Source organism: Lepisma saccharinum, chromosome 10, assembly GCF_977018435.1.
Source record: "Lepisma saccharinum chromosome 10, izLepSacc3.1, whole genome shotgun sequence".
Lineage (NCBI taxonomy): Eukaryota > Metazoa > Arthropoda > Insecta > Zygentoma > Lepismatidae > Lepisma > Lepisma saccharinum.
The window spans coordinates 55,054,255-55,071,080 of record NC_139238.1 but is presented as its reverse complement, the minus strand read 5'-3'; the positions used below and the strand labels follow the sequence as shown (position 1 = coordinate 55,071,080).

The window sequence follows — 16,826 nt, the reverse complement described above, 5'->3', positions numbered from 1 at the left end:
AAAACCCCATCAAATTTCAAGATGAGGACAAATTGAAGTGAGGATCGAACCCACGTGTCCCCCCCCGATTTCCATGATGAGGACAAATTTAAGTGGGCATTTGACTTATGTGTCCCCCTCCGAAATCCATGAAACTTGGCAGGTGCATAGAGGGGCCCAAAGGAAGAAATACGTGCTTTTTTGTTTAAGCTAAAAACTGTTTTAGGGGGCAAAATCCCCTCAAATGTCAAGATGAGGTCAAATTGAAGTAAGGATCTGACCTCTGTGTCCTCCTCCGATTTTCATGGGGGCCAAAGGAAGAAATACGTGTTTTTTGGTTTCAGCTAGAAAACGGTTTTGCGGGGACAAAACCCCCTCAAATTTCAAGATGAGGACAAATTGAAGTGAGAATCGGACCCCTGTGTCCCCCTCCGATTTCCATGATACTTGGAAGGTGTGTGTATAAACGGGCCCAAATGAAGAAATACGTGTTTTTTTTGTTTCGGCCAAAAAATTGTTTTAGGGGGAACCCCCCCTCAAATGTCAATATGAGGACAAATTTAAGTAAGGACTTAATGTGTTCCCCTCCGATTTCCATGAAACTTGGCAGGTGTATAGTAAGGCCCAAAGGAAGAAATTTTTGTTTCAGCTAAAAAACGGTTTTACAGAGCGAAACCCACTCAATTGTCAAGAAGAGGACAAATTGAAGTGGGGATCTGACCCCTGTGTCCCCCTCCGATTTCCATGAAACTTGGCAGGTGTGTGTATAAACGGGCCCAAAGGAAGAATTACGTGTTTTTTTGTTTCAGCTAAAAACTGTTTTAGGGGGCAAAATCCCCTCAAATGTCAAGATGAGGACAAATTGAAGTAAGGATCTGACCCCTGTGTCCCCCTCCGATTTTCATGAAACTTGGCAGGTGTATAGAGGGGCCCAAAGGAAGAAATACGTGTTTTTTTTTGTTTCGGCTAAAAAACAGTTTTCGGGGGCAAAACCCGCCTCAAATGTCAAGATGAGGACAAATTGACGTGAGGATCATCTGACCCCTGTGTCCCCCTCCGATTCTCATGAAATTTGACAGGTGTATAGAGAGGCCCTATGCCCTCTGTTTCTTCCTATGCCATATTTACGTGGTTTCGGTGTCAGATCCCCACTTCAATTTCTCCTCATCTTGACATTTGAGGGGGGGGGGCTCTATACACCTGCCAAGTTTCATGGAAATCGGAGGGGGAGACTTAGACCTCCCTTGTAAGTGTATTAATTAATTACAAATCGCGCACGCGCACACACACATTTTATATATATATATGTATATTAGCAGGTAACAATATGTTATAAGCACATTCTTACTTTCCAAAGAAGCACATGTGGGATAGCAAAACGGATCCGGATCCGGATCTGAAAATTCCGGATCCGAAAAATTTTAGGATCCGGATCCTTAGGATCCGGAACCAACCGGATCCGGATCTGGCCATCCCTAGTTCAGAATGCCATCGCGATTTTGATCTTATACGGGTGAGGCAAAAAGATGTTAACACTGTATGGGCTTTTTTTTTTTTTTTTTTTAATTAAACCATGGCGGCCTGATATTCCATTTAGGAACGAAGGATGATAGCTGCCTGGATGGGGGTCTTCCAGTCCCCACGCATCGCACAAGAAAAATTCAAGGCCTGGACCGGACGGGATGCACCATCGCGCCTGACAATTGGTAGGATCTACGAGAAGTTTGTCCGGACGGAGTCCGTTCAAGACGATTGCAAGGGGAACAGCGGTAGAAAGAGATCTGTCCGAACGGAAGAGAATATCATCTGCGTCCAGGAAGCGATGTTAGCCAGTCCAACCAAGTCCACGCGCAGACTTTCTCTAGAAACTAACATTTCGCAAAGGTCACTGATTAGAATTTTGCATCGTGACTTAGGAATGAAGCCATACCTCTTGCAGATTGTGCAGTAGCTCTCAAACGCGGAGAAGCAAGCACGTGTGAAGGCTGTAGAAATTCTCTTGGAAATGGTGAAGATTGAGCCTGACATTCTGTTCATGTTTTCTGACGAAGCAACATTCCATATCAGCGGTCGTGTGAACAAGCACAACTGTATCATATGGGCGACTGAGCACCCGAAGGAAGTCCGAGTGCACATGCGGGATTCCCCTAAGGTGAACGTTTGGTGTGCCGTGAGCAAATTTGGAGTGATTGGACCGTTCTTTTTTGAAGAACAGACCGTCAGGGGAGAGAATTACCTTGCCATGCTCAGCACGTTCATGGAGGAGAATGTACAACTAGTGTTGCCCACGAGACGAGACGAGACGAGACGAGACGAGACTTTGGTCTGTCCCGTCGCGTCTCGTGAAAATGCTGTCTCGTCTCGTGTCTCGTCTCGAAAATATTCGTTTGTCCCGTCTCGTGTCCCGTCTCGAAGGGTTCTGTCTCGTCTCGTCTCGTCCCGTCTCGTTTTGTCCCGTCTCGTCTCGTGAAAGTGATCCGGGATATCATGCCAACAAAAGTAAAAAGTAGCAGAAACACGAAATATTTTTCCAGAAAGTGGGATAAAGCTCCAAATATTTTACCCATTCCGTGGTGAGAATAAATAAGGTTCGTTAATCATGAGGACATTAATATTAAAAATGCAGTTTGTTGGTCACTGATTGCTAGGTATCTTATGAAATCTACCTTGTGGTTTTTCTCGCTTCATACAACTGTCTATCCATCGTACATTTATACCAAGTTTGTTAGAACCTGTCCCGTTTCCCGAGCTAGCGATCGCTCGACAGTTTTGGTGCCAATGAGAAACGAGAAGAAAGTCGTCTGCTGGGCAGCGAGGAGCTAAAGGAAGCCAGAAGAGAGGAGCTTACGTAGACGTTGTTGCCACGTTGCGTATTTTAATTTGCTGCCTGGCTTTGGCTTTCCCCAGCACGGAGTTCAGGCGGTCTTCAGCAGCAACACCGCTTGGTTTATGCTAGAAAAGCCAGCGATCAGCTACCGCGGGAAGCCGGATAGGTTGTAACAAACACGGTATAAGTGAGTGCTCTTCTTCATTATTGCTATACCGTTTGGAAGTCTTGAAATGTTTTCCAATAGACCTTCTTTCTTTCTGAATGTCGAACTTCCGTGCACTATGAAAATGTACATTTTTTCTTTAAATTCTAAGCTTGGCGCTGGGGAGCAACAAAAAAGTTTTTAAATGTGTAGTACGAACACAAAATACTATTTAAAATTTCAATATTTAGTATATTACAAATAGAAAGCATTTATTGTTCTTAATATTGTTAAACATCTTCTATGACATAAGTTTCAAAAATTGTTTCTTTGTGATATTGTGCTGTTTCTTATGCCCAGGTTATGACGCACATACTTCTTTGTTTTCTCTTTAGCCTCTAAGTCCGGTACCACCAACGCTTGATCTAATTTATCCTTCGGCAGGCACGCATCTAGGGGAGGGTGTTTGAGCCAAGTGTTTCAGAAAAAATGATAATAATAACATTAACGACAACAATTAAGTAAATGTTTAAATTAATGCATTAATATAATTCATAGGTCTATTCACTTGAATATGTAAATTAATCAATTTTATTATTGTTATTGCATGACATGTTACAAAGATGGTAGAAGAATAGTAATATAACAGCACGAATATTGGCTAATATCTAGATTACGTGTAGTTAAGATCGTCAAAATCTGCATAAAAACAGCTGTCCTGGCAAGAAAAGTAATGTCAAAAAAGGTGATGAATTGAATATTTGCTGAATAACAAAAAAAAGATGTTACATCCAGTTGACGAAAAATAAAGTTCCTGATTAATATTTTATGCTCATTATTATAAGTAGTAGCGTACATAGAACTTCATTGATACTGTCATTCAAAGCAGTATGATCCCAATAGAATCCTTGTTTTCTAGTAAGTTCGGCAGGAATATGTAATCCTCGATTATGCTAAACAAATACAGTAGAGCGTCGATTATCCGAAGTAATTGGGGGACATGGGTGTTCGGAAAACTGGTTTGTTCGGATAATCGAACTGTACATGTTTATTTGCCAAAAAGAAGTACTGTACAGTAAATTTATTCATAAAAACAGGCATCTCTTTAAGTATGTATTACAAAGTAACGTACAAAGGCAACTTTAGTAGGAATATATAGTATGTGGTACAGTTTATTAAACAAAAATATGTACATATTACATACGCATTTTGCATGAACAATACACACAGTACACAAAATTAACTTTTAAAAAAATCCTTTATTTTGGTCTGTCTAAGCAAGCCTACACGCTTACGAGCAGCTAAGTCACGTACTTTTTTCATTACAGATATCTGAAAGTGAGCGAGTACACAGTTCGGTTAAGCGGTCGTTCGGTTGACCGACGTTCGGATAATCGACGCTCTACTGTATATTTTTTGTTTAGCTAGAGCAAGGCCCCAGGAGGATGCAAGAAGCCTTTCCTGCAAAAGTGTATGTTTTACGAAGCGAGGAAACGTGACAAAACCACCACATATGGAAGGCAAACCTGCATTAAGTTTATATCGCACGTTTACAGAGCCGTGCCTCCTGAAGTTATAAAAATCCCAACTTCAATGATTCTTTTAGGCATGCTATAGTTGAAAAAAATATGTTTAGATGCACCCAAAGTGCATCATTATCAGATTATGCATATAACGTTTTATTGGAATCAACATATTTATGTAAATTGGGTGCCTCCCCGATGGCGTAGTAATAACGTCGAGGTCTTGTAATCAAGGGTCCTCGCGTCGATACTCAATGGAGGCACAAAGTGGATCGGATCGCACTTTAAACTGTAGGTCGGCTCGCGATTTAGCCTATTTGCGGATCAAGTGGACTTAAAAAAATATATATATATCAACCTTAAGGATATTAGAATAAACTAATTCACCCGCAGGTAAGTCAAATTTCACATCATCCTCGTTCATAGACTTCCTGCAATACTCTTGTGTTGAATCCCACCAGGTGCGAAAAATGTGAAGTTATTATTTCCCCGTACTCCGTTATTTCTTTTCATAACAGTAAGGCTAAATTCTCGTTTTATCTGAACTTTTAAAAAATGTGCAAAATACGTCTCTATCTTTAAACAACCACCCTTTCCCATGTATGTGTAAAATAATCTCACTCTGTCTCAGAAAACCTCTTCCTAAGATCAAATGAAGGAAGCAACTCTCAAGTCTCAACAATTATAAATTTTTGCTTAAATTTCCTATCATTTATACAAACAGTAGCACATATCACGTCCTTTGGTGCAACACTGTTAACAGCTAATGTTACTTACCTCGTCCTAATAAATATACTTCCAACCAGTGACGGCGCCAGGGAAATTTGACTGGGGGGGGGGGGGGAAGCCTGGCAACAAAATATTGTAAGGGGGCAGTCACATTAAAACGCCCGAAAACACTACACCTTTATATACTTATATAATAATAATTATTATTATTATTATAATTATTATTATATTCATGTATGGTGTTTTGTGTGTGTCTTTTATTTAGAGTGGACGTTTACTGCCTAAATTTACTTCTTGATTACGAGTTTATCTCCACATGATTCATTTTAATAAAGACATTAATTCTTTTTTATTGGTAAGTTGCGTTGTCTCTAGTGGCCTATTTCAGTATTGAAAGACATTCATAATTTTATAATTCATCGTCTTTCTTGAGATGAAACTACTGATATAAATATTTAAGTTATAAGATAATAATATAAATGATGAAAATAATGCTTCTAAGAGTTTAATTTTCTTGCAAAATAAACGTGACGTTGGAAGAAATGGATCTTCTTAAGTATTAGAAACAATGTGAGGCACTTAGTGAAGTTCAAATCTCCTGTAGGAGAATTCTGCTCTATGTGCTTTGGAGAACACATTGCCCACCTTTGGTACGTCCAGGACTTGACATTTCTTCTCAATGGCAAGAACAGCCAAATGAGGCAGTTTGCATCCAGCATCCTGTTTCGAGCAAGCCTTTTCAAAGATATTAAACGCTGAAGAGTTTTGGGTAAAATTTGTGTTTCACCTTTCAGGGAAATGTTATCACAGGATAAAAAATCAGACAAAGGTTACAGTTATCTCATAATTCAAGAAATATTCTGACCCTGGCAATACTTACTCTTACTCTACCACTCCAACGTATGTCTGTGCTACCCAATTACAGGCACCTATGGAGTTCGTGGGAAGAAGTTCTTCGATTTTGATATGTACGAGAAAGAGCGAACCTGCATCCAATGATTGAAGAGTAGCAAATCCTAATAAGCGTTCCTTTACCTGCCCGCGATATGTTTTGAATCGAATTTTAAGTGTAATTTGCATTTTAAGGTTCACGTTCAATACATTTCCAAATAATATCCCCTCATTAACTTCAAGAGTATCGAAGAAATTCCCTTTGTTAAGGTTTCCTCAGACTCATCATCTCGAAATTCAAGTCCCTGAATAGTAAGAAACCGCGATGAATCCACAACAACTGACATGTAGTGTCGGTTTTTCTTCGATCACCTTTGGTCCCGGGTTCGATACCCAGTGGAGGCACTTTAAACTATAAGTCCAATCCCGATTGGCTTTTCTGTGCATAAAGTGGACTTAAAACACCAAATCAACCAACCAACCAAATCTTGAATCAACTTTGAATGTCTTTTAATAATTAGCGTTGTCACTAACGACCACGATTAAAATAATTTTCCCGTACTACAGATGATGTCTTGTGGTCCTGAAAATATTCGTGATGTTTTAAAACCATCCATATTCAAAACTTTTCCCCAGTTCTTAAGACTGGGTAAAACTTAGGTTAATCTCGGCTATTACAGGACATAAATGAATGAGAAATCACCTATGCCCGGGTCGGCGCTCGAATCTTGAACGAAAGTCACACACACATAGCTCTATATATATATATATACACTAAACAAATTAATATTTGTTAATCAAGTTGGTATTATAAGCAGAAAAGTGATATCATGCAGAATACACCACTTTGAAAAGGTGAAAATCGTCATACTCTTAAAAATGAACTCTCTTATTATTCGATATTTAATTAACTTCAGTTGGGGGGCCCGGGTGGGGGGGCGAAGTGTCAGACATGGGGCGTCCCCCTGCCCCTCTGGCGTCGTCACTGCTTCCAACTCTCTAATAACTTCGCTGCTGATAGCCTCACCTTCGAAATGGAATACAAATAACTTGTCTTCACTGTCCCTCTTTCATTCAAAGTCTGCCGTTTTCCTTTTCAGCTTTTCCTGCAAAACTTCCTGTCAGCAAGCAAACCAAATTACAGATTTTTTATTGCCCCTCCCTTGCATCAACTTTCATTCCTACTTTAGGCCTGGATTTATGGCACGTACCCGCTACTGCAGGTCAACCTCGCCCTATGTTTGGTGTTTGCCCCCTGAAGCAACGGTGTCCATTGTTCAAAGCGAAACCTTTGTCAGTGGGGAACGGCGAAAAATAGTCTCGGAATACACCCTGGTCGTAAACAAGCTCCAGCCACCTTGACATTGCTGTCAGCTTCCCTCTGAAGTTCGATAAAACTACTTTGTGAAATATGTTTAATAACGAGTGAAAATGTAGACAGTAGATACTACACGTATTTTCTCATAAACTTGAAGGCTAAATTTACAGAATAAAAAGAACAGCTACAACATTCCTTCATCTGATTTAGAGAAAGGCTAATCGGGACTGGACCCACAGTTTATAGTGGGGTTCAAATCACAATGTGCCTTCACCGGGTATCGAACCCGGGACCCCTTGATTACAAGGCGACGATGCTACCACTGTACCATCGGCGAGTCCCCTCATAGAACAAACTTTCCTTCTACGACGATTATACAGAACTTAGTGCCCTTCCTTCATTTGAAATCTATTCTATATCAGCCTCAGTATTTCGTTATTACAATCCAAGGAATAGTATTCTCCTTAAATAAGAAATAAAGAAATAAAAAAGAACATTGGAAATAATCTTCAAACGGACGTAAAAAAATCGAATCCAACCACCTGCAGAATGCCTGAGGGAAACAACAAGAATTTTCTCAACAAAGACATATCCGAAATTTCCATAACATTCTAATAATTTCGCAACCCGTGCAAATAATCATGTGGTAAAATCATGTCGTGGTTCCCTGTAAACACTAAAATCACCAATTTACTTCTTTCCATATTTCCCGTATTTTCTCCTCTTTAGCTCTCAGCTGTTCGGAGTGGGATAATGCAAGATTATTTGTCCCTAATTATCTCCTTCTCTTAGTCTTGCTAATATCGTGGACTCCTTAATAACTTTCCCAACAACTCCTTATCAATTTGTACTGCCATGTTTCCTACAATGCTTTTCCTACTTCCTAATAGCAATCACTTCTGTAAGCTATTGAGCTGAGACTATTTTTACAAGATAAACCTCGGACGCAGACATTCCACGATCTTTTGGCCCCTCCTTCCACCTTCTCTACCTGCCCTTTTACTTGATGTTATTCAGAATTGTATTAGTATCTGGAGTACTATCGTAACATAAAGTTGTTAACCTGGAATAATTTTTTTAAAAAAAATGGGGAGTAACGCTGTGTTTCGAGAGAGTATAGGAAATAAGTTTAGGTATTCATTCATGCCTCTCTCTAGAATAGTCTTCTTATTTTGACTTAATACACGCTTATCAACGTTTCTAATTGAAATACTTTATTCCAAGCAAACAAGTATTTGAAACTGATTAAAAATTTTGCTTTTATTTTTTCGAGACATTCGAGATGAGACGAGACTTTTCAAAAGTCTCGTGTCTCGTCTCGAAAACGAGACGAGAAAGGCATTCCGTCTCGTCCCGTCTCGAATTTCAAAAGGCTTGTCCCGTCTCGTGTCTCGTCTCGAAAACGAGACGAGACGGGACATGTCCCGTCCCGTGAGCAACACTATGTACAACTTGCCATTCTCCAGCGAGGGTACTTTCAGCAAGACGGCGCCCCTGCCTATTACAGTCTGCTGGTTCGGGATTACCTGAACGACACGTTCGGTAAACGCTGGATTGGTAGAGGTGGTCCTCTCCCATGGCCAGCACGTTCACCTGACCTGACGCCATGTGATTTTTGGCTGTGGGGCATGGTCAAGGATCAGGTCTACGCCAGCAAACCTCGCAACCTAGACGACCTGAAACACCGCATCACTCACGGCATCGCTGGAATTCCTGCCCAAATGGCCCAAAGGGCCTTACAAACAACAATGAACAGACTCAATGAGTGAATTGATAGGGATGGGTGCCAAATTGAAACCCTGTAACCAAATCCCTGCTTGTAATTGAAAGTGATTAAACACCTATTTATTGTTAACATCTTTTTGCCTCACCCTATACTTGTTGGTTCTCCTAGTGTTATGTTGATCATCAATAAAAACATTTTTCCAGTTGGTGCATTTGTGTCTGGTAGTCCCAACCAGCACCGGATTTACCTCTTTGCCGCCCCTAGACTAAAAAGCTCTGCCGCCCCCCATACCGTTTATCAAGAATGAAAAAAATAATTCTGTATTACTATTTTTACTATTAACGGCATGCAATATTAATTGATAGTTACATACAAAAAATTTAACAAAACGATATGACATAAATTATATAGTATAAGTTATATTATATTTTAACATTTACCTTGTTTTTCATAGAAGACTTTTATTTTTACCTCATTTAAGTGATAGGACAGAACACACACTGGGCTCATCAACGGCACTTTCCTTACTTTTTTCCTGATTACATTTCTGTATAAAAAAATAACTGATTTCCGGAACTTTCTTCAGATGTGCTTCCTGCTTTTCATCTTTCTCCCCTTTTCTTTTTGTATTGTGACCCACTGAGTCTCACTCTTTGATCACTCATAATGAGCGTAATGACGTTTTAAACTTACCCCAACAAACGCACGTCGGACACTGGCACACGCGAGAAGCGACACACTACCTACTTCTTGCATAATATTCTACAATGCGAAACCCCTTTAATAATGCTTGCGCCAACAGTTTAATTCTCAACAATTCAACGCGAATCACATGCTTTTGATATGCTGCCAATGCCGGGAATAACAAGGAACGGCGTTCCTGGAACGCAGCCAAGCGGGTGTTGTCTTTCAGAAGCAAGCGGCAGGCGCCACGTTCTTGCCGCAATCGCCGAACTGGCTCAGCACAATACTGTACATTCGAAACAACAACGTCGGTAATTAAAACAACAAATTAGAAAACTTGTTCCGAGCCCTGCTAGCCTATCTCTCTTAAGAAATATTTTTCGTTAACTTATATTTACAATACAACTACATTAAGTCATTCCATTCGTGTGTCCGGAGGAAAAAAGGGGCAATCCGAGAATTAAGTATTCCTTATAAATTTAAAACAAACAATCGTTCCGCTCTAGGCCCGGGCCTATGAGGCCTATTGGGAAATCCGGGCCTGGTCCCAACCCTGCAAATGATTTACAATAATGCAGAAGCAAGAAATTTATGTGCGGTATATGCCCTTTTCGCCAACCGGGTGAAGCAGGCGTCTTTTCTCGAAACACGGGCGCCACTAGCGTTTTCGTGGCACTGGGGGAAAGTTGGATTCGTCGATCAGTAGGGGCGCGTCAAGTATCTGAGCGCTCAGCGAGAAACGTGATCGCTCGGCTACTTGACGGCCAAATAGGCGTTGCTCCGCAAGCGCTGCTCACTTAATCGCTGAGCAAACTTGAACCTTGCTCATCACAGACTGGCCACAGGTTTGAGCCACAGAATATAGCGTTTCTGTGTTTTGATCTCGTGAGGCAAAGGGAAGAAGAGGAAAACTGTATGAGAATGGCGGATGTCGAGCCGCAAATGGTGTGGCGACCAATGAGGAAACATTTATGATGAACGGCTTGCGATATAGCGTAATTAGAGAGGAAGTTCAAGTAACAGAAGGTGATGTAATATTCCAGTTTTTGTAATTGAATTAAAATAATAGTGTTGTTTATTCCAAATAATAAATATTAAATGCAAATATACACAGTAGTTTTGGAAAGTTGTGCAAGTGTGTGAAAATGAAAATTTCGACAGTTTTGTTCACATAAACTATTCTATTTCCATTCCATAATTAACAGCATTTCAAACACCGAAAACTTGTCCTCTCGACGCAGCCACATTGACCACAGATTATTCATAGGCAAGGCACTGATATTTTGATCAATGAGCAAACTGCGTCAAATAAATGATCTGTCTGCTGAACGAGCGAAAATCTTTCTCAGCGAGCGTCGCTCAGATACTTGATGGGCATCTCTCCCTCATTCCAAGGGAAACATTTCTGATGTGTTTGTAGGAAAACACACTGGATGTTCCTAATACAGACCGTTTCCATGATTACATAGGTAGATCAGATGTGTTCCTTGTTTCCTCAGTAAGTATTCATTTATCTTTGACTGTAGTATTTGATAAGTGTGAACACAGCAGTTCGCTTAGGGAAAAATCATGATACACTGTGTGAAAAACCTGTGACATTCGTACTAGTAGTTGTTTTACCTCTGTCATTTTAATTGTAATTGTCAATTCCAAAATTTCATTTGACAAGCTACAAGCAAGCAATCGTAAGCTTGACACAATTATAATTATCTGCTTTCTCCCTTCATCCTCATATTTAATTGAAATTATAATAACTATGACGATTAAGGATTATCTTAACATAAGAGGAAAGAAACTCAAACCTTGGCAAAAATGGAATAAAAGAAACTTTGGTTTCATTGTGAAATATTTATTTTGTGCAAAACAATTCTTTTAAAAACATATGACATTTGATATAAATACAAATAAAAACTTCCACAGTCAACTTGCACACTAATTGACTGCTCTACATCTTAACAAACATATCTCACTTTGTTACCATTCAAAAAAGACTCAGGCATTTAATGTAGGAATTCGCAAGTTCTCTCAGTCTCTCCTGTCATTCACACATTTGTTCACTACATCTTGCACACTTTTATTTGTCATGTCTGATTTGCAAATTCATTCATAAGCACCAAAACTGTGAGGTACACCTTGAACTGTTCTAGTGAAGGCAAATGAAGCGTAGCTCATTAGTAATGCAAAAAAAAAAAAATGCATGTGAATTCAACTTTTAGCTATTTACAATATACAGGATTTGAAGGATGAAACAACACTTTGGGACTGGAATGATTCAAGTAAATATCACAATACTGCAAGGGGAAACAATTTTATTCAAGAATTTTTAGGGTGTTGTTAATTAATTTCAATTGTACATGAACTAAAAATGCATAAGAAATTGATTCCATTCTATGATGTCATTTACTGAACTTTTCTTAATGATATAATAGAAAAGTTTACTTACACTGACATTTTGTTCATTTATTGTACGTACAATAAAATGATCAAATAAAATAACACAGGAGGCATTAATTCCTTATTGTATCTTCAACTCACTTTTACTCACTGATTCCACAAGTGAGGAACTTCACGTAGTAGATCTGTTGCAACCCCTGACTGATGTAGGCTCAAACTCATCAAGTGAAGAGTGGAAAAATATAGTGGGAAAAGTGAAGAACAAAATGTTGGAAATCGAAATTTTCTTCACTGGATGCACAAAGTTTTTCAAAAAGGCAATCATTTTTATTTGTACAGTTTAAAATAAGAATACTCATATTTTACAGAGTAAAAAATAAAAATCTCAATTTTGAAACATGATATGTACAGATGTGGCTTGGCTCATTATATATTTCCATTCTTCAATTACGAAATTATTAAATGCTATTTTTATGCATTATAACAAATATGGAAATGCATAGGAACCATTTTCTTTACAACTTATATATGTGTTATGAATAGATGCAGACAAGATCAAAGATGGATAAAAATGTACTGTAAACTTAATGAATTCAATCTTTAAAAAACATTGTAAATACACATTCCACAGTACAGAAATAATGATATGATGATGAGATTATGTTGAAGTGTGTATTTTTTAATAGAATGCAGTTTCATTAAAAATATATCACATACACAAATATATATATTAAATCTTTCAACTCAGAATTTTGAAAATATGATTATGATTAACAAAATTAAGATTAAAAAACAATTAAGTTAATCTTTTCATATCTGTGGGACTCCCCCAATGGCATAGTGGTAATGTTAAAGCCTCGTAGTCAAGAAGGTCCCAGGTTCGATCCCCAGTGAAGATACAGTGCACAGAAGTTTGTATCCTTCTTTAAACTGTAGGTTTAGTCTCGATTAGCTTATCTAAGCATTGAGCTTAAAACAAAGAAAGAAATAGAACTGATGTTCATATCTGTGATGTTTATTTACCATTCATGTCCACAAAAATGAAATGTTTTCTGGTACTACGCACTACTTGAAGATGCATTATTCATGTGTATTTCAATATGTAACATAATATTACCAGTTCAAGTTGCACTAAATTGTACTTAATTGCACTTAAGGTGTAGCTTTATCACTTTTCCATTTTTGTTTTACATGTCGTATCAATATGGCAATGTGAAGTGACACCAAAGGGAACCACTGGGCTATCACAGCTTTAGAGTTATTTGATCTCCTTTAAATGGAATGATTTTACATGCCATAGAGTTTAAGGAGTGTGTGTTCTAAGATTTTTCAAGATCTTAGTGTGTACAAATACATGTTCATGCAGAAACATGAAATAAATTTGACAATTTCCACTCAATGAACTGACTCCGTATCACTGGAGAGATAGTATTAAAGAAGTGATGATCATATTGAAAATTCTGGAAAATTTGTTTCCAGAATCAAAATTCGTTTATTCTGTCCATGTTCTCTTCTTGTATTTTTCCATTACAATTGTTTCTGGACCGAATGTTTCAAGTCAATTCACCACAGCCTTAAACAATGGAAGACAACCAACAATATAGCTATGGCGAGTGATGGATTCATGCTGCTCGCACTACTGCTAGGACTTCTCTCATTAATACCACGTGACGGATGCTTAGCGTCCTTTGGAGGATCCTGGTGTGATCCTAATTATCATAGTAGAAGGGAGAAATTACACAAACATTAAGAATATATTATGTTGCTGTTTCTAAGTGGGACAAAAACATAAGCCACATGTCTTGAGAAGGCGTTAGCATTGCATCAACAGGGCAGTCACTGGGGTAGAAGCCAGGTTTTTTCATCAATGTATGTTGTTCATTGTCTTCATAAAGTTTACAACGTCCTAATTCACGAGTCACTTTTGTCATAATCATCTTCCACCTTGAGAATTATTATTATTTTTTTCCAAACTACAGTGTTGATATGCAGACACAAATACTTTGGCATCTCTTCAAATATAAATACAGGTTGAATAAAGCAATTGCTTCAGAATCATTACAGTTGGCAAGATTTTTGATTAGCAGTGTCTTCAAGCATTTAACAAACTTAAATACAGCTTCAGAATAGCGGCCCTTAAATTTCTGTTGCTTTCAATGTGATCTTTCCCTATTGTAAAAATAACAAAATAATAATTACTATAAGCTATATAACATATCTCAATCATCTACCTACAGAAATATCATCCAATGTTTCTAGCATTTCTAGCACTACTAAAGCTTAGTGAAAGCACTTTTACTACTTACATCTACTACTAGTTCTAACTAAGCTTGTGCAGTTGTGCTTAATGTGCTCTGAGACTGTTAGTGAAACTGCTAATTGATTTTTTATTATGAATTTAATACAGTTACTAAAATATGCTATTAATCTTTTTTTGATCAGCATCTTCATAAAATATCATGCTAAAATTATCTCAGAACCTAAAACATAGATTCATTTCATATAATGCAGCAAAGAAATCTACTCTGTAATTTTTAATGCAGCAGTTCAAGTAATAGAGGAATGCCATGAAATTTGTGCGAACACATGTAATTTGGTTTAGCATAAGGAGTATTTTGATGTAAATGTTGATTATATCATGCAGCTGTATGAAATAAATTGTTGACTTGAAGAATATGAAATTATATATTTTTGTGATAACTAACTTGTAGTTGAAATGTTATCATTTTAAATAATTTACTCCACAACTGGTGGAGCAATAAAGTGTATATATGTAATAAGTAAGTACTTATTTGTGCCCTTAATATAACCTAGTTTTTACGTATCATTCTGATATAGCACAAATGAACATATTTTTGTTCTTCAATATTATTGTTAATGCATGCTTCTATATTGGAAGTACAGTATTTAAATTAATTTGTTATGTGTCATTGCATTGCCATTCATCATGTTATGCTGAAATACATGTATCATTTACATAATTCTCTCACAATAACACTCAAAAGAAAGATGGTTTTATAAAAGCTCTGGTTATATGACCATTCTGAGTACTTTAATTATAAAGCATTGTGAGATTTTCTTTAATGAGAAATATAGGTCTTTCCTGTAACTAGTATTACTGTACCAAAATTTCTGAAACCTTGGAAATTATGCGAACTACAGGCTTTCCCATGATTTAAATTTGATACTAGAGCCACTGCTTCCATTCCAGGGTTTTAAGTATGGTGGTGGATCTATAGAATGTTTGTATGTAATATGAACTATGATAAAATTACAGAAGTTCTGTGAATACATTTATGATGGAGAAAATTGATAATTTTATTAAAATCACACATGACATTTTCCTAACAATTCTTCAGTAAGCATAATTCAAGAATCAAATAAAAAGAATAATGCATGAGTGGGATCAAAAATACTTACTGAAACTTGTGAAGTTATATGGTAATAACTTAGGGCAATAATAATTTTCTCATATACATTTCAACATATACGTTGAATATGTAAGAATTGTCATTATATAATATGTCTTTCCATGTTGTAGTTAAAAAAAAAAAAAAGCATTTCAAGTTTGTTCAAAGTCATACAGTACTTTTAGCATTCATTTGATACAATAAAATAAATCATTTACAAAGATAATATTTGAAGTGATTGCAATTTGTTCGCTTTCTCAAGACAGTGTTTTTGTAATATTTCTTCAGAAATACTTACTTAAATGTAAATTTTAGCACACAAATCAATTATCTTATCGAGTAACAAAATGCTTCTGCCACTGTACATAACATGTGCTTCTCAATAACATGTAACAAAAAGTTCAAAATTACTTTATGCTAATATTCTAGTAACAACTGAATCATTTTATTAATAGTTTTTTGTGATTTGTACCATCTGGAACAGTTAATTGCACAAGCAAGCACAGTAAAGCATGCATGGGAAGCTGAATAAAACTACTAGTTGCAAGCCACATGCACCGTACATACACAAAATAACCATACACATAAACGTCAAATGTTTTACGTACAAGCAGTATTTGGTCAGTTCAATTACACTACTGATATTCTTTTCTATGTTCAATTATCATCCAAGTCTTTTGTCTGTCTTTCAGTAAAGATTTGTCTTTGTAGTGCTTCCCAACAAAGGCATGAATATCCAAACATAGCAAAAATGTAACTGTAATGTGAAAATATACTCTTTGGTGTAAATATGAAACTCAGCGCTGTTTTGAGCAGAGGAAAAATCTCTAAATGGTTGATTGTATGTGCACAGAGTGGTTGTGCACTAGAAAAAATTCATTCATATAATGAAATTGTACCATGTAGCGAAAATACGTTAGACTTTAGATCATATATTGTAATTGTTTAGCAGAAGTGACAATATTTTGCTTATTTGAATAAATTATAACATGTAATTTCTTATTTCTTTGAAAGATTTTTACAGATATTCTTTTGAAATTTATTGATAAATAATATGATCTGTTGACAAGAGTTACAACTTTTTTAAATAATATATAAACTAGAATGGAGTAGATATCATCTTTATTATATAGACTTGTTCCAACCTCTATAGCACTGTTAGAATCAACTCTTGTCAATGTTATATTGAATTGTGTAACA

The 16,826-nt window shown here is 37.1% G+C and overlaps 1 protein-coding gene across 4 annotated transcripts in view; it reads right to left on the bottom strand.

Annotated features, from left to right (window-relative positions):
* Positions 1-11,650: 11,650 nt before the first annotated feature.
* Mmp1 (Matrix metalloproteinase 1) overlaps positions 11,651-16,826 on the bottom strand; it is a 74,111-nt gene continuing 68,935 nt past the window's right edge. For 2 of the 4 annotated variants that reach the window (XM_083129827.1, XM_083129829.1), the window contains exon 11: positions 11,651-13,925. In XM_083129827.1, coding sequence (XP_082985953.1) covers positions 13,780-13,925 — 146 coding nt within the window. In that variant the 3' untranslated portion in view covers positions 11,651-13,779. Of the gene's footprint in view, positions 14,386-16,826 lie in introns of all 4 variants that reach the window. The other 2 variants (XM_083129828.1, XM_083129830.1) reach the window with 1 other exon arrangement.